The sequence below is a fragment of the Lagopus leucura genome, unplaced genomic scaffold, assembly GCF_019238085.1.
Source record: "Lagopus leucura isolate 7727_CA_CO unplaced genomic scaffold, USGS_WTPT01 Super-Scaffold_100012, whole genome shotgun sequence".
Lineage (NCBI taxonomy): Eukaryota > Metazoa > Chordata > Aves > Galliformes > Phasianidae > Lagopus > Lagopus leucura.
Window position 1 is genome coordinate 10,593,282 of NW_024962267.1, and position 17,944 is coordinate 10,611,225.

Genomic DNA, 17,944 nt, shown 5'->3' on the forward strand with positions numbered 1-17,944 from the left:
CCCTGTACAAAATTTTTATTATTACTTTCTTCCCCCACCCCCACGTTCTTAAAAAGAAGTATAAATTAAACTCAGCAACAAACAGGAAGGACACAGATACACATAGTAAACATCTCTAACAAAATAACATCACCTTATTTTGGTTAACTCTAAAACATACTCCGATAGAAGCTTAATAAAGAGCCTTCTGTCCCATATGAATGCATTTTATATCTTAAAATAAGAAATCAGAAAATTTAATGTTTCCAGTTAATCAGACTGATCAATGTATGCAGATACAATGCTGAATATTATCATTTCGTAGTGCTCAGCTGTTCCACGCTAACTTGCCTGTGGAAATGAGGGTTAACAAGGTTTCACAGAGGGAATACTGTAGCATTTTGTCTATACTGAGTCTTGGAAACATCTTGTACGCGAGTTGATGTTAGCTATTAGAGGGCATCAGTGTGTACAGCAAAAAAATCAAGTGATTTTCAGTAGTTATAAGTGATCTAAGTTAGGAATGAAAGAAAAAATTCTCCTCCACCTACTACTTGAACTTTCTCTTCTTCATTCCTACCTTTGCCTTTCTCTGTGAACACAGCTTATGGTTTTAGAGGTAGGTTTAAGCATTATTAGTATGCAAAATAAAATTTGATGATCTAAACCAGACTGTTAACATCCTCGTTTAGATATAAAGGAACATACAGAAGGCTACATATGCAATCCTTATGCTGACCGAAATACACTTTTACATCTGCAGGCTGTGTCAGTACAAAAATGCTTAACATCATAGAAACTCGCTTCTCCCATCCTTGAAAATTCTGAATATACAGATGATGTAAATAGCTGGCACACTGATTGTGTTAACTGCATCTCTTCCAACTCAATTTCAAAGTTTCTCTGGAAGAAAAAAAAAAAAAAAAAAAAAAAGGCCCTGCCTTGACACCAACAGTTCCTCAGGAGTCAGTAACTACCTTAAAAAAGTGTTGTGAATTGCATTTAGAGAGACATACTGACAAAAGGATGTATTAAAAGTCTCAATGTCACTGTGAAGGAGGGGGGTCTCTAGGTATTGGGAATATAAGTTTTCTTCTTAAGGTATATGCTGGCTGCGGCATCTGCTTCTTTGTCCCACAACGGTCAACACGCTTGCTAACATCTTCATTAACTTCTGTAAGGATGGACAAAATATCTTCACCCCTGCAGCCAAAAAGAAAACAAAAATAAAAAGTGACTTATTAATGAGCAGATGGTACAGTTTCTCCACGTAACACCTCTCAGATAATCTAGAAGCTACAGTATAAACACTTAAAGCCAAAAAAAGGTAAAACAAAGCACACCCTTTTTTCCAAATTCCCCTTCTTTTGATATTCACTTGAGTCACACTAGAAATACAAAACTTTTTCTCTCTCTGACTTCTTGTGCTTGATCTATTGGCTGGCAACCCTGCCTATGGCAGGGGATTGGAACTTCATGATTTTGAGGTCCCTTTCAATCCAAGCCATTCTATAATTCTATGACTGACATTCAGTAATGAAAGAGAAGGGAACAAAACATTTTCATCTAAATCCACTAAAGAAACGGATAGCTTCATCTAATATGATAGAGATTGGAAGTTCAGAGGTTTTTAGGTGTTTGTTTTTGGTTTGGTTTTTTTTTTTTTTTTTGAGGGGTAGTTCCCCAATAAACTTCACAGTGATCTGATTGACACTACGCTACTACTGGTATTAATGTAAATTTATCAAAGATGAATTATCAAACCAGTAGTTTCATTGATTTTGCCTATTTCAGAACATGGATTAATGTTACTACTTGAGGTTGCCTTCAGAGAAAAATAAAAGAAGGGGAAGTTCCTCCCATTTTTTCATAAGAGCTACCTAAATAATTATTTACCTTGGTACCAACGACTGTAGCTTGCTGCACAAGGCCTGAATATACCAAGTACCCTCTTGAACATGTCGGAAAGAAGCATATCCGTCAATTGTGGCCATGCCTAGAAGGAAATCAGCCTCTTCAGGAATACTTTCAGAAGGAGAAATGCTCCGTTGTACAGAAGAGAAGTCAGGAACTCGTGCATCAGTTTCAACATAGACAGGACGCTGTATCTCTTTACCCTGGCATGCTTGGATAAAGAATAGTTTGGGTTTTTCAGTCAACTGTGGACATTGTTTGGCAGTGAAGTAGGTCATGATAGTACGGATTGATACAAGCTTCCCATCTTTCCCATAGACTGCTCCTGACTCTCCATGAGACAGAATGCAACAAACAAAACAGTCCCTATCCTTGTGGTCTTCTGAACGCTGCCATGCTTGCATCAGTTCTTTAATCTGATCAGATGTCTGATCTGTGTAAGCCCTCACATCCAGACCAAGCCATTTGAATACTTTCTCCAGTTCCCCTGTAATTAAAGATAAGAAAGAAAAATTGAGGCAGTAGAAAACCATTTTATGGTCATCGTGCAAGCTAATTTTAAGTGTAAAAGACATCATATGCTGATCCTTCTGTAAATTCATCCATATACTATTATCAAATAAAAGTTAATGGAATAAAGGTAGCATCAGCTCAAACACAGTAACTGATTCCTTCTAAACAAGTTTCAGAAAATACAATGACATTGTACAGTGTACAATCACAAACCGAGTTCAAAATTACATATGGAAATTAAGGTGATCTCTTTTGAAACCTTCTTAGAATGTTGTTTTCCAACTGCAGTTTTGACTATTACAGAGTTCTATCAAAAAGAGACAAACAGAATAGAGTACACATGGAGCTGTTTGCTTAAGGAGTTACGCATTATATAAAATGACAGCCTATATCTATAATAAAGAATTAAAACTAACTAAAAAGGAATTCTCAAAATGTTTAAAGAACAATCTAACTTTATGAAAAACTCAGTCATTAGTCCTTCCTGCAAGGATACACAAGTGGCGTAACATCAAAAATTCTACTGTTTAAAAATATTTACTGAAACACATACAAAAAATATAGACTATACAGGAAAATCAAAGGAAATAGAGGAAATAGAGATCAACCCTTCAAAAATCTTACTTCAAGAACTTACAGGCATCTTTATAAGAACCCTTTCTCTCTTGAAGAACCCCATCAAATTTAACATTATTAATAACAAGACAAATTCCTCTCTGTGGCCCATCCATTTTGTAAGTTGACGCCTGTAAAAAGCATAAGAAAAACAGCTTACAGCTTCAGAGAACTTATTCAGCACGGATGTGTGATCTCTAGAAATCATATTTCCTTAACATGTTTAAAAACTGGCAACCAGAACACCAGAGGTGCCCAAGACTCCAGGATATTTCCGACAAAGTGGAACTCATAATGCCTCCTTGTGTGAAGTGGCATGGATGAAGTCTCAAGCACACTATCACCAAACCATCAAAATGCAGAAGAAGGGTTTAACAACTGAGTTGGTGATCTGTATGCAATCTGAACTGGCGTTAGGGTTAGCAGTATTTCACTGTCAGGAAAAGATTATAACTTTAAGTGTCAGAGGGTTTACCCTCAATCTTGACAATGTCAGACACCTCATTTCATTCTGTAAGGACTGTTGAGTGCCTACTGGTGGTTTTGGAAAGGGATGCAATGAGAACAGAGATCTCACACAGGAACAAACCTGCCACACTAGCAGTTTCACTGAGACTTAAAAATTACCACCCTCTTAAGAAAAAATGCTTTAAAAATTGAGAATTCACCAAAACTTCAAATATTATCCCTAATTTTAACCTCAGGTAAAAATTAGAGTTCCACCATTCCTGTTCCTCTCTGCTAGCTGGAAAGAACAATAAAAAACACCCGATTTTGTGCATTATAGTTGAAGGAAATCAAGACATCACCCCAAAAACTCTTTCAAGAGTAGCAGACAGTAGTGTTTGCTTGAGCATTCTGAACATCAGTTGATAGCACAGAACTTCGAGAAATTAAACAGGTATAAACAAATGCAGCAACATGCTCTCTCAATATCTGTGCTTATCACAAGGAAAAAGACACGGGGAGAATTAATGGTTACACTGCTGTGCAAGCTTAAAGAACACTTACAAGACTTGTAAAAAGGTACCTCACAGAAGGCATGTTTTCCCCTGAACCAAGACGCCTGGTGCATTACACGCCCATGATTACTGAACACACTTGCCTTTCCTTCTCTTACCCTTCTTCCATAGTGGGTAGAGCGTGAAGGCAATATTATTAATTTCAGGGCACCCTGAAGCTTTTTCTAAGCCACATCCGGAGAGGGAGAGAACTGTGAAGGTATGTTTGCCTCTGCTTCTACCTGCACATTCTGCTGCCATCTCCAAAATTTGCAACTCAAGATTATGCCAGACGATTTGCCTCTATCAGGGAGATAACGATGTGTGTATAGCACCAAAGGCAATATGCCTGTTTTGCCTCACTATGTCTTTCAATATGGTGAAGTTCCTGACCTCCAAGGTTAGAATACCCTCCAAAATATTCTGGATTATCAGCCTGCTCAACCACCTTCACGAGACACAGAAAAATCTCACATGCTGTTGCATGCCAGTGCAGGGATGGAGACCTTACATACCTACATATTCACAAATAATCATTTAAGAGATTATCTCAAACCTTGGATTCATTTTCTACACCACTGAATCCTCCAGACAGCTGCAGGTTTGTTTCAGAGAAGACTCGTGTAAGATCAGGCGCTCTGTTATCTAGGAAAAAACAGCAAATATTTGTGAGGATTAATCTAGTATTGGTGTATGTAGCAAAAAGGAGTTTAGCTACAGTACAGCCCTTCTTATATTTAAAATGGCTATACATTGAAAGGAATACTTCTTTCCATATGAGATAGCTACTATCACTTACATGGCACGACATGTCTGAACATGTCTCCAGTTATTTTATGTATTTTCATGCCTGAGGCAAGGCTTCTGCTTGCGCTGGTTTTAGGGAACAAAGACATTTGTGGTACAATGATAGAGTCTACCTGCAACAGTCAAATTAATTTTTCAACTGGAAATATTTAGAAAAACTGCGCTGTAAGAAGAATATGTGACTTACTAGTGAAGCTTCCATTACATAATACTTTCAGTTCCTGAGTGATTCACAATAGCTCTGAGACAAAACCTTCAAACAGCATTCAAAGAAGTTCAAAGTGGAAAACCACAGGTTATGCTGCAATACTTTTTAACAGGCCAATATGTAGTGGAGTCTCAAAGATAGCTGTATACATACCAGCCACTGTTATTTGCACATAACCCTTTCAGAGATCTGATCCAAGTTATAATTTATTGCCATATAATCAATGAATATACAGATGTTATAATTAAGAAATGTACAAGAGAGTTTGGCTAAGCAGGTTATTACACCAAAAAAGAGTAGATGAAGGGCTTACCCTTGTGCTGGGCTTGCTGGAAAACTCCAAAAGGAGGGACCTCCAGAAAGAGATCCTTCCCCACTGGTAGTCAGCTCTTATATGGGGGCTAGGAGAGATGGAGCCAAGCTCCACCCTTTCCGGCAGCACAGGTGAATTGCCTTCACCTGTGCTCCCAGGACTGACTCAGCACTCATCTCAGGTGATCAATCAGAGGTTCAGGCTGTGATTCAGCAGTTCCCATACAACTGTTAATTTATTTATGTAACTCTCCCCTCCTTCTCATGTCTATCTCAGGCTACTCAATGCATTCAAAACATCCATTTCCACTATATAACACCTGGTGACTTCCTCAACTGGTAATCTTTCTAACTTCACTTTTCCAGGAAGCCATGGAAGATGTACAAACATTAACTGTACACGTTATGCTCTCTCTAGTGTATAAAGGTGCTAGGAACTAAACCAATTTTTGTCTGTTGGCTTATTTCTGTTCTCAGACCTTTTATTTTCTGCCATTTTAACAGCTGTTCAGCAAATGTCTGAGAAGAACTGGCATTCCAGAACTGGAATGGAGAGACAAAATCAGCGCATCTTCTCATTTCCTCTATAAGGATCCCAGAGGTATGGCAGAAAGGGCTACAAGAATTGGTGTGGTCCTTTTAAATAACACATTAAATTTCAGGCAGCACAGAATAAAAATTGCTTAACAATTAAACACTAAGAGAATACAAACCTTGCCTGCCAGGTACAGAGCTCACATTTCCAGTATATTCCCATGGGCTCCCAGGTTCTTCAACATAATTATCTATATAGCAAAAGAAGTCTGAGCTAAAGTCTCACACACACAAAATTAACAGTTCAGTTCTATAAACAGTCACAGAGATCTATTCCTTCCAGGCATATTTAAACAGAGCACTTGTTTTTTCTTCTCAAGAAGAACAAACTATCTTTTTACTACTGATCTTTATTCCACTTCCAAAAAAAACAAAAAAAACAAACATGCTAGTTAGTTTCTAGTGAATGACTAACGAAGTGCATGGGATCTGCCAATTTTCTCCCATTTACGTAAGGGTGGAAATCCTTCAAATCTTCTTGAGTAGAAAGCAAAAGTCCCTTACAGGTAGGACAGCAAGGTAAGTGTGTTGCATTAAACCAAATGCTAGAAATTTACTACAGTAAATAATCATATGCAATATTAAACATAAAAGTAACAAACTGAGTGTATTTTTGGAAAGTCTTACCATGGATATTGGAACTGACAAATTTGATTGAGGTCTCCTATTTTTTGAGTGGAAGAAGGGACATGTTAAAATTATTGTGTGTGTGTACATATACATATATAAACACACACATACACACACCTCATAGTGGTTTTAGCAAAACAGGCTTAATAAACACCAAAGCTTTCTAAGTAGCAGGTAACAAGGTAACAAAAATACCAAATTCCTAAGAGCAGGAAGCATAATGAAACTACAAAAGACTTTTTCACTTACTGCAAATGTCATGGAACTGCAAACAAACATTTTTTCATACAAGTAAAAGAAACAGCAATTTTTTTTTTTCAGTTTCAAATTATCTTCCAGTATAGGGGTGGGCAATCACTAAAAACAAAAAAAGTAGTCTGACACTGCCCCCTATCAATTCTCTTGGATAGTATAATTTCTTTTTTCTATCTATGTTTTCGTACTCTGACATTAATTTTCTTACCATGCCAAATGTCATGCATGAAAGCAGAGCAAAGCTCAAAGCTGCAGTAATGCAAGCCCTTTTGATACTGAATAGCACATTTTCCTCAGCTCTTGTCTACCACGACTGCACTTCTGGGAAGTATCATCAAAAAGACCATTGCTTCCCTCATTCAGAACTGGAATAAAACTCCCTCCCCTAAAAAAGAAATCTGTCATAAGCCATGCAAGTTAGGTTTCTCAATCTGCTTCATCATTCAGCTGCAGAAATGACTTAACTGAGCAAAGACTGCTACGCTGGAGAAATGGGAACACTCCTTCAGAAGCAGCCTTTTGAACCGGTTGTCAGTACACGGTGTTAATCCTTGGAGATAGATAGTTTTGTGATGATCAGACAAAACTTTAAAGATCTGCAATTCATGTCTCATTCTCTAGAAGGCCCTCTTATACCTCCCTCTCACATTTCTCCTCCTAGTGTTATCTTTTCCTTCAATTGCACATGACCAACAGTAGTTTTTCAGTTGAAACTATTTGATGCTACACAGAGCTGTATTTCTTATATGCAGAACAAATATGCTTGTCACCTTATTAAATCAAGTGGAAAGAATCAGTGAAACAGAGAGCCAAACAAGTATGGTTTCAAAGTGAAGGCAAAGAAAAAACAAACCCCAAACACTAAAACCCTTGACCCAGACAGCATGTGTTCCAGTGTACCTGAGGGGAATTGAAAACTCTGATGCCTACAGCATAAGATGGTGAAGATTCCTTGACTGGAAGAGTATTCTCCTGCTGAGACAGAGACACTAAGAAAAGGAAAAAAGGAAAATAAGTGAGAGATGTCATGTGCGTTTTAGTTAAATCCCTATGAACCTGCACATTAGGGTGAATGCAGATCTATACTTAATGAAAGGTGCATTAAAATAAAAAACAAGTTTGAAACACACAAAGGAAGCACATGGGACTGGACCCCTTGGAGGTACTGAATGCCTTCACACCTGTTTAAAACATAGCTTTGGACTTCCCAGAATTTGCTTCCCACTGCTAAAATAATTGGAAGCAGAACCTTCTCTCCAGCATGCTTATAGTCACTCCATAGGACATTAAGAGTAGCAGTGTCACAAACTGCAGTACAACACCCCTGAGAACACCAATCACACATTCTAGAATTAAAGTTACCATGTATCAGACAAACACAAATTGCCTTTCCAGCTTACTAGCAAGCAACTGCTTTGTAGATGTATACGTTTATGAATCACAGAGCGTCTTTTATAGGATAGTCATCATCAACTCAGTGCTACCCACATAGAAACTGAGGACTGTGGCATAACTATAAATGGATTTTTAGTTTCTCAGGCAGTTCGTATGTGCTGGACTGCTCTGCGTGGCCTCAAATATTCAAACACATTCCTACTGGGGAATAATGATGTAATACAAGTTTGGGACAGTTATGCTGAACTTGCGTGTGAAGATACTGAACAAACCCAGTCTAGTAAAGCACACATAGATCTTTCAAGTTCAGTTGCCCAGACCCTCATAGAGCTTCCTGCATTTTAGCAAGTATATTCTCTAACTCTGAATTTCTCACCATTTGCCATTCTGTAGCAGTTTACTGTTTCCAGGAGATCAGGTGAAACATTTCTAAAGACTTCCTCCAGTGTCTGCACATTGTTTTCAGTTAAAAGACCCTGTTTTTCCAATAAAATCAGCAACTCCAAAGCAGACTGATAAAGAAGACAATAAAATATATTTATTGTTCTTTAGAACTTAAAACCATTTGTTTCAGCCCTGTCTGTCTCAAATAATCCCACGATCACCTGCTTTGCCTCCTATCAATAAAATCCAAACAGTCAATTTTACATCACAGGGAGAGGGAGCTTCCTCCTTGCTCACCCTATGAACATTGACCAGCTTAGTCACATGGCATCTTTTCTGCCAAAGACTTCTCACACTTCTCCCATTTCACTCCCACTCTGATCTTCTTCCCTCCCCGCCATAGACATATTTGCCACTCTCCCCACATACAATAGTTCTGTGTCGCTTTGGAAGATGGTTTCTCAGGAGGAATACAATTTCCTGCAACATCTCATTGGTAATGTTCTCTGACAATTCATACAGCATCTGCCTGTAAGAGAGACTCAGTGAGACAAAGGTAGAACAGAGCGTGGAGAAAGCTAAAAGCAGTACGAAAAATTAAAGGAAAGGGAAACAGAAAGTTATAGATGGCAGATAGCAGAATCTCGTTTCATACTTACCTGTACACAGACACTTTTCCCTTCTCACGCAGACATGCTTGCACTTTCTCCTTGGTATAGCCCAGGAGACTGAGCAAGGAGTGGTATTTAATTGCGTATAACAGTTCAGCTAGCAGGAAAGTATCTTTCTCATTCAGATAATCTTCATCCATAAGAAGCTGAAAAATGTCCATTGCTGACTGCACGCTTTCCAGTTTTCTGAAGGGGATCAAGTCAATACAGAGAAATTTTAATGCTGCTACATCCTCAGCCCCCAGTTTTTCATCGATGAGCAGGAGCAGCTGACGAAACTGCAAGCTGTCAACATCCTCCATGTTGTTGGCACTGATGATCTCTGCCTAAAAGTCAAATTAAATGTTGTTAACAGTTAAATCTCCAGCAATCCTCATAACTATAAATAATAATAAGATATAATCCAAGGAGGTTTGAAAGACTTGAATTCTCTGCAAAAGAGAAGTTTCCTTTTAAACCAATCCGAAACATACTTCCTTCTCCAAGTGCAAAACAACAAAGAATAAATTTGGCAGTGTACAATCAACAAACATACAATTAGCAGAGTGGCATGATAAGGCTGGTACTGTATAGATCATATAACTAGAAGGATTATTATGGTGGAAAGAGACAATCTAAAACAAAAGAAAGGCTCACCCATATCCTAGGCTTGCAGAAAAACTCCAAAGGGAGCTATCTCTAGATAGAGACCCTTCCCCAGTGGGGGTCAGCCCTTAAATGGGGTCTAAGAGAGGTGGAGCCAGGCTGCATCCCTTTCTGTCACACTGCTGAATTGCCTTCACCTGTTTGCCCAGGGCTGGCTCAGCGCTTGCCTCGGCTGATCAATCAGAGGCTCAGGCTGTGATTCAACAGTTCCCATACAGGCAGGTGTTCTATACAACCCTGTCTAACTTTGATATCAGCCCTGTGCTGATCAGAAATCTGTGCTTGATGACCTCAAGAGATCCCTTCCAACCTAAATTCTTTTATTTCTTTGTATCATCTTTAACGTTCAGAGCTTCACCTCTTCACACTGTTGGTGGGTGGGAAGAGTCCCTTTGTAACTCTCAGTGGGGAGAATGTAGCAAAATCACTTATTCCTTGATCTTCTACTAAACTCTTTTGCATTTAGCTCAGGAAAGCCTCTGCGCAAGCAAATTAATCCTACTGAAGTTTCCAATAGAGAGCAATTATCCTTTTATGCACTAGCTTCTTCAGTGTAGCTTATGCAGTTATTATTTGCCTGTGCAATGTTGTATAGGGAAGCTTACTTAAGAAAGAGCTTTAGGGCCTTCTTTCAGGCACTTCCTTCAGACAGGCAGGTAGGTTCTTAGTCTTTTGTTCAGGGCAGTTGGGATGAGCAAAGCTTTCTACATAAGAGAGCACCTAGGAAAAAAAAAAAAAAAAAAAAGCCAGGGAAGCAGAGCAAACAAAGAAGCATTATCTACATTTGAAGTAAGAGAGCTGACAAGTTCCAGGAGTCCTGCACTCTCTTCTGTCCCTTTGTCATGAGTGAAAAACCACATGAAAACAAACTAGCCCTCAGATCACTTTTTCCTGTATTCAAAATGTAATAGCTCGTTAACTATTGTTTACAATCTCTCCTCAATTTGAACTCCATGTTGTGAAACTTTCTTCATTTAAGAAACCAGTTACTATCAAAAAGGTCTGGAATCAATTCAAATCAGTTTAGCCAAGCTACTTCTGAACCTTGTTCTTGCTTTAATCAAGTAAATTTAGCAAAATAACTTAGGTTAAATTGATTCCTGCCTATGCCAGTAAGCCCATATAAACCAGGTTCAAACTGAATAGTGACTATCTGTAATTTGGAGCCGATTATTTGAATTAAATCTGATAATAAATCATAGCTTTAGGAGAAGAGGGTCGTGCATAGCCCAAGCATACATAATTGTTTCATCAGCAAATCGAACTGAAGCAAGACCCAGAACAGATTCCTTCATCTACCCTTAAAACAGTTTTCAAGTCGTGCTGCTGCCACTCCTGGAATGCCCTTCACTCCAAACACTTTCTGCTTGAGTTCAGAATATCCTCACAGCCACCAAACCTGTGCTGAATTTACCAGTTGTCCTGAAGTCTTTTTCCGCCCACAGTAAGGCCCAGCCCTCCCTCCTAGCAACGCTGGGAGAGGAGACACCACCACTTCGTTGCTTGAAATCCCCCGCTCGGTTTACAGCTATGGTATTTCTGGAGCCCTCTAGCACTTATGCATTTTATAAGCGACACTCGATGGCCAGGACCTCCTCACCCCCCAGGTTTGCCACGGCTCACGGCTAGGCCAGCAGGGCACTAACAAGCACAAACCGACGCACGCAGAAAGGTGGTGGAACTGCCGCTCCAATCTACGTTTTGCATAATATCCATAGGGAAGGAAAATCACATAAAATAAGCGATGAAGATTATCAAATTACTTTTTCCTCTAACGTTTCACAGAACGGAACAATGCCTAACTTAACGATTTTAAAAGAACGCAAAACCACGAACGCAGAAGAACGGCAAAGCTCAGCCCGCGGCCCCGCAAACAACGGAATCAACTGGCCGCCGGGGGCAGCGGCGCAACGTGGGAAGGAGGCGCGTTCTTTCGTTCCCCTTCCGTCCCAGACCCTCCTTTCTTACCTTCGAAAGAAATTCGCGCCCGCCTCCGCTCCCGGCGGCCGCTGTGCGCGTGGTGCGCCGCGCTGCCCGCTCTGCGCCCCGCCACCAGGCGCGGCCCCACGTGCTGAGTCACAGCGCCGCCGCAAGGCGCCGCCAGCCCGCCACCCTGCAGGAGGGGCGGAATTCCCAGGAACGGGACTGCAAAGCGGGACAAAGCCGACAGATGGAAGCCCCTTGGGACGCGCCTCCCAGCGCGACGAGCTGCTAATGGGCGGCTCTGCTCCGCGGGGTTCGGCCGAGCGCCGGGCCGCCCTTTCTCCTCCACGCAGGGTGCGGAGTCACGCGGGCAGCGCCCTCCGCCCGCTGCCGCGCCGCAGTCGGCCTCGGGACTTTTGGAACTCCCCGCCCTTGCCCCAGCCCAGGAATTTCGCTAAATAATCTGGAAAAAAAATATGGGGACTCTTGCAAGGCGGAGCGTAAGAAGCGAGAGGTAATTCTTCTACTACTTTCACTTTCGGTATCAAGCCCCTTTTAAAGCACTTTACATTAAAAAAAGGAAAAGAAAAAAAAAAAAGCAAAGGCAGAGTTTATCACACACGTGCAGCTTGAGATCAGTGCTTGTGGGAGACGCCTTCAATGGAGCTTTCACACACGGCCGTCCTTCCGGCCCTTTGCAGCCGGGAGGACGGGGAGTGCGCCCTGCCCAGCGCAGCCTCATACGTAACGCGGTGCCAACTCCACGCCTCCAGGATGAGCCCTTCGCGCGCGTACTGCTGCCCAGCACACAGCCAGGGGGTAAATTCTCTGTGAAACGAGCAGGTTCTCTGACCGTCATGCTCTCATTTCGCTTTTACAGAACCGTGGTAACTCTACAGCCACCTTTAGCAACCACTAAAGAGATCCACTGGCCAACAGTTCCAAGGGGTACTCTGGGCTGAAGGGAGACCGACAAAGCTCATGCATTTTATTAACGGCATTAACTGAAATCACATTTATTTTGACATTATTTATATAAGTTAAAAACTGAAAATACATTCTCAGAGTGACACAAATGAAAAAATAATGCACACAAAGAGGCACAATCCTGAAAACGCCCAGAAACACTTTCAACTTCTTTTTGACTAACACAGAAACTGAGAAAACATCCTTCAGTAATAGCTACAGAGCTGTCAAATAATTTAGATGATACAGTTTAAATGGAACATAATCACATACACAGCAGACAGGCTGCACATCATCCGCCACAGCCAGCATCTTCTCAGCAACATCGTGCTGCGTGTCAGAAATTAAAAGCCGTGCGTATCACAAAAACATTCTCAGGAAGCATCATGTAAAGATTCTCTGACTCAACCATACGTAACAGGAATCACTGTTACTTCTTCAACTACAGAGTTGAAGAGGTATCAGACAGAGTAGGGCATCAACTGCGAGCACTGTAAAGTTCCTCTTCAATGCAACTTCCGAATCATGAGCTGGCACTGATTGTAATTCAGGACACAAATAGATAATGGTATAAAGTAAACTAGATTTAAAGTAAACTAGATATAAAGCTCAGAAAAATCATGCTAATTAAGACTGGAGTAAAACACCAAAGAATCTCCTGCTGCAGAGTTACATCTTCTGAGCCAATGGGAAAGCATCATCTACATTTGACAATTCTTTTCCCCATTCCATATATACAACACATACAGAAGTACACTACATTTGTTTTTCAGCTCTCAGAAACCAGAACTGAAGCTATGCCATGGAGCCATGAGTCCAACAGCCTTGCTCTGAGCAGGAACAATGCAGAAGCAGGAGGTACAGCTTGCATATCCTTGTTCAACAGCAGGTTCAGAAAACTGTATGTTTTGGCAGCCCATTAAACTCTACCAGCACCTGCCACTTTCTATGGTCCTATGTTAACACAGTTATGATGGATCCAGAATTGTTCTCCCTCTTTTCTCCTAGCTGCTGAATGGAATTCAACTAGACCATGTCAAACGCATGTAGGGCTTGATCCCAGCATTCAATTTCCAGACTCAAATTTTAGATGGACAATGCAGCAAGAATAAGTAGTCCCTACCACATACATGGAGGGGCACAAAAATCTACTGGAGAGGTTACAGACAACTTCTGCCACTGCAAAATTCCTGCACATCAGTCCAGGAAATCAAACTCTTGATTCCTGAAGGAGAAGCAAAGGCAATAAATGCTGCTTAGATGAATGACTCCAGAATGAGTACTAGTGTCAGTTAAGAATCTGCAGAGGGTCAAGGCTTCAGGGTAGAAATCCAGTATCTGATGCCCATGAATGCTGCTCGACACAGGACATGTCCCCCCAAACACCCTGGTCATTAGAGGACTGCGATCAATTCTGATCTAAGCAGCCAAACACAAAGCAACTCCTTTCCTTTCTTTACTACAAGGGTTATTTACAGGTATCTCCACTGTTTTCAAAACAGTGCTTCTTCCTTTATTTCCTAAGAAAGGGAATACAGATTACACTACAGCACAGAGTACACCTCAACCTTCAACACAAACCCATGTCACAAACTCGTAAGAAACAGAATATATCCTATTGCTAACATTCTAATAAATAGTTGGACTTAGCATCACTCAAAAAAAAGTTTTCAGATCTCTTAATAATATCCACTGTTATTCTTACTTCCTATCTTTTCTCCTTCCTCCTTCCGATATCGATGTTGTACATCTCCATATCTTCTTTTCTTTATGTGTTCTTCTCTTGGTTCTTCCCTACCACTTCCCTTTTCATTTCTGCTTGAATTTTCACTATTTCTTTCCCTCATCTCTCTGCCCTCTCTTGGTTCCGTTTTCCCTGCATTTGGTGTCTATATGGCAGCAGAAGTACTCATCACATGTAAAAGCTAGTAAGGAAAATGGGAGAATGATTAAGTTAATTTGTGAAGGAATGGCATTTATTAAGATCACATACTTATATATGCAATTATGAATCAAACCTGATTTACAGAGCCACAGAAGAGTCTATATTTTTTGCCACACCATTTGCTTCCCTTACCAGTCGCAATAGGAACTAGTAAGACTCCAAATTTGTCATTTTATAATCCTTCTGTCACCCTATGGAAGGAACATCAGCAAGGTGGAAGTTCAAAATTACACTTGTGCTATATTTTATTGTAAGCTAGTCAGTTATGAAATATTCAGAGTCAAAAGTAAGGCTATTTTTATTAACCATCACATACAACATAGATCCTTCTGTTAATGCAAGACTCTGAAGCTTTCTACTTTTGTGTGTGAAATATATCAGATCATATTTTTAAAGACATTATCTATCATTAAAGACAGAAGCAATATGCAATTAGTGTATGAAAAGAGCCAGTTTGACAGGCCCTTTCTTATAATGTAGAAACTGAAAGGAAGAATTGACCTTCCCACTCGAAAGTATAAATGCATTTATTTCCAGACCTACAACATAATGAAATTCAATTTTGTATTTTTTTACATTAATGCTTACTGAGAACAAGTTGTTACTATCTTTGTCTTCCTATACCTGGACCTACATAAAATTACAGTAACACTGACAATACACATACCCCTAATTTAAGATACAATTAGGAGTCACATTTTTCAATTCAAAGCTATTAGAAAAAGTTTTCATTTTTTTTTTAAAGGGAAACTACCTTATTAAGTGAAAAGATAGAAGTATGTTACACATAGGTCTGTAATGTAGCAAAATATTTTTCTAATTTGTGCAAACATTCTTCATCACAATTTTGTATTTCATTTTCTACAGTTAACACAAAAAAGATACAAAAACAAATTTTTTAAATTTACAAAATTAAAAAGGCATAACTGAAGACTTCAGTTAATGATATAAAATGTACTTTATATATATTACATAAAATTGTATATTAATATAAATAAATAGATATTGTGATCTTAACATCACATATAGATGGCTAAGAAAAGACTGTAAGGCAAAACCTGTTCAGTGGATTTCTCCTCAATCAGCAGTTTAGGAACCTCTCAAGCCAGGAAGAAACTGGACCTATACCACGTAACAAGGAAGGACTTCTGTGAGCTTAATGGAGTTAGACATCTACTACACCAGATAGACGTGACTTTACTTACAATTATAGAAGCTACTTGAAAACTCATTTGCGATTTATCTGAGTTAATATATAAAAAGATTGTTTTACAAGAAAAAATAAAACTTGGGGTTACCAAAAACAATGTCAATCCAACATCTAGAAGTACAACATAATACTGAGGAATGAAAAAGCATTTTTTCCTGATCAGGAAACTATAGCAGTATTAAAAGTTTGCAAGTAGACTATATAAGGAGGGAAGAGAATGCAATAAACTCATTAAATTTCAATATAAGTCCTCCAGATTATACTGTTACATAACAAGCAGGTCAGCTGAACTTTCTATGTTAGTTATATGTTGTATTGGAGGGGAAAAAAAGCTACAACTTTCACTACTGCCTTTTCTTGACAGATTAGAGAAACTTAAAACAAAACAAAACAAAACCAGTTAGTAAACTGATAAACCTTTTTCATATTCAAAAGAGGTATGTGTGGGAAGGTGTTGGATTAATTTTATCTGGTCTTAAGAAGCAGTGGTTGCTACATTTGGTTCAAATGTGTTAAACAGCATACTTATACTTTGCCTGGTACCACACAGTGAAGTGCATTTCAGCATCCCTGGAACACCTGCCAAAATCCCACTACTTATTTATAATTTGCACAGACTACTACAAAGCGCTGCCACTTGTAGTCATTTTTGCATCAGTGGTGAACACAGCACAAAACATGCCAGACTGCCTGATTTATTAGCATACAATCCCTGGTGTGCTATGGATAGTACTGACAGTACGAGTTCTGGGTGAATTAGAACTTCCAATATACAAGGCAGATGGAATCAAAATTATTTAAAAACACCATCCCTCTCTTACTTCTGTTTTGTTTAATTCTGTGGAGGCATGCTGAGTAAGCATCTTCTCCTGACATGTTTTAAGTGATGAGAAAGTACTCAGTGAATTTTAATGGTTTACATTCTAGATTTCAATGATTTGTGCTGGCCTGTCTTTTTTTTTAAGCAGCAAAAGAAAAGCCTAGTTCAGTGCATTCACATCAAGATCACTAAAATACAAACAACCAATCAAAAAAAAAAACCACAGAACCCTGGAAAATCCAACAACCATACAGTTTAGAATTCTTTCCCCACTGTTTACCTGTTGCACTTGCTTGTAAGATGTGTTGCCGTTCTATACAACAGCTGCTGTTACTATCCAGGCTTTCAGTCTTTCATATTAAAATCTATAGTGCCTAAACAACCTAAAATGCTTCTAAATACCTGTGTTTGGAAGCAATAGGCACATGTGCAGTAATAAAGTCTAAGTAAAAGCGTGGTTGAAACTGAGTCAGAGGAAGCACTCCTCAGCTACTTCAGACATGTCCTTTCCAATAGCAGTTAACTGGGAGAAAGAAAAAGTTTTTTCCTCAGTGTGTGCTGGAGCAGAAGTGAGTATTGCTGGCTTGGGTCAGTGGTCTGATTCCAATCATAGACTCTTTTGTTCAGTTCCGTATGGATATCTAATATAGAGAGCTTCCTGCAGCAACAGAAGTAAAAGATTTTTATTAGACAAAGAAGGAAGACACTATTTAACAATCCACAGATGGAAGATAACTATAGGCTCAGCGAGGAGAAAGTTTCAAATTTCAGCCTTTATTGCAGAAGTTATGCCTTTAAAACCTAAGGCTGAATATGCATTCTGTAAATTCATTACATCCCAAATCACTGTCATGATATTGATTTTAACAAAATGATCCGTGCTTTCTTTGCAAGATTTCAGGGTTTGTGAAAACTACTAAATATGAGCCCACAAGTACACTGAAAAATGCTTGCTAGCTCTTGTAGATCAGCTGTACAATGAAAATCTTTGCTGGTAAATTTATATATGCAAACATATTTGATTTTTGCTCAGATCTCTTTTGATAATCTCTTTGGATAGACAAACACCTTTGATAGTTTTCATTCAACATCATAAATTGGAAAAACTCATGGCTTCCTGAAGAGTGGGTGAATTATACCAAAATGAAGAACAAAAT

The 17,944-nt window shown here is 39.4% G+C and overlaps 2 protein-coding genes and 1 long non-coding RNA gene across 15 annotated transcripts in view; 1 reads left to right on the forward strand and 2 right to left on the reverse strand.

The window, feature by feature from the left end:
* Positions 1–11,903, forward strand: part of LOC122181780 — a 35,475-nt gene extending 23,572 nt beyond the window's left edge. Inside the window, exons 2-3 of the long non-coding RNA XR_006179579.1 lie at positions 5,854–5,950; positions 11,709–11,903. This is a non-coding gene — a long non-coding RNA (uncharacterized LOC122181780). The remainder of the gene's footprint in view (positions 1–5,853; positions 5,951–11,708) is intronic.
* LOC122181774 (caspase-10-like) lies at positions 1–17,146 on the reverse strand. 5 transcript variants are annotated; one of them, XM_042874471.1, is made up of 12 exons: positions 11,892–11,964; positions 10,529–10,643; positions 9,267–9,604; positions 9,037–9,136; positions 8,600–8,735; positions 7,729–7,817; positions 6,571–6,607; positions 6,063–6,134; positions 4,579–4,667; positions 3,044–3,152; positions 1,876–2,380; positions 1–1,182 (listed from the first exon to the last, which is right to left on the reverse strand). In XM_042874471.1, exons 3-12 carry the CDS (start codon positions 9,578–9,580, stop codon positions 1,026–1,028), a joined length of 1,608 nt encoding a protein of 535 aa, XP_042730405.1. In that variant the 5' UTR covers positions 9,581–9,604; positions 10,529–10,643; positions 11,892–11,964; the 3' UTR covers positions 1–1,025. The 5 variants fall into 5 exon arrangements, with proteins under 5 accessions (XP_042730405.1, XP_042730406.1, XP_042730409.1 ...); XM_042874472.1 differs by lacking the exon at positions 11,892–11,964 and adding an exon at positions 11,687–11,783; XM_042874475.1 differs by lacking the exons at positions 10,529–10,643; positions 11,892–11,964 and adding an exon at positions 17,068–17,146.
* Positions 12,862–17,944, reverse strand: part of CFLAR (CASP8 and FADD like apoptosis regulator) — a 20,611-nt gene continuing 15,528 nt past the window's right edge. For 4 of the 9 annotated variants that reach the window (XM_042874479.1, XM_042874476.1, XM_042874477.1 and 1 more), the window contains exon 10: positions 12,862–17,445. In XM_042874479.1, coding sequence (XP_042730413.1) covers positions 17,307–17,445 — 139 coding nt within the window. In that variant the 3' untranslated portion in view covers positions 12,862–17,306. The remainder of the gene's footprint in view (positions 17,446–17,944) is intronic. The other 5 variants (XR_006179578.1, XR_006179577.1, XR_006179576.1 and 2 more) reach the window with 5 other exon arrangements.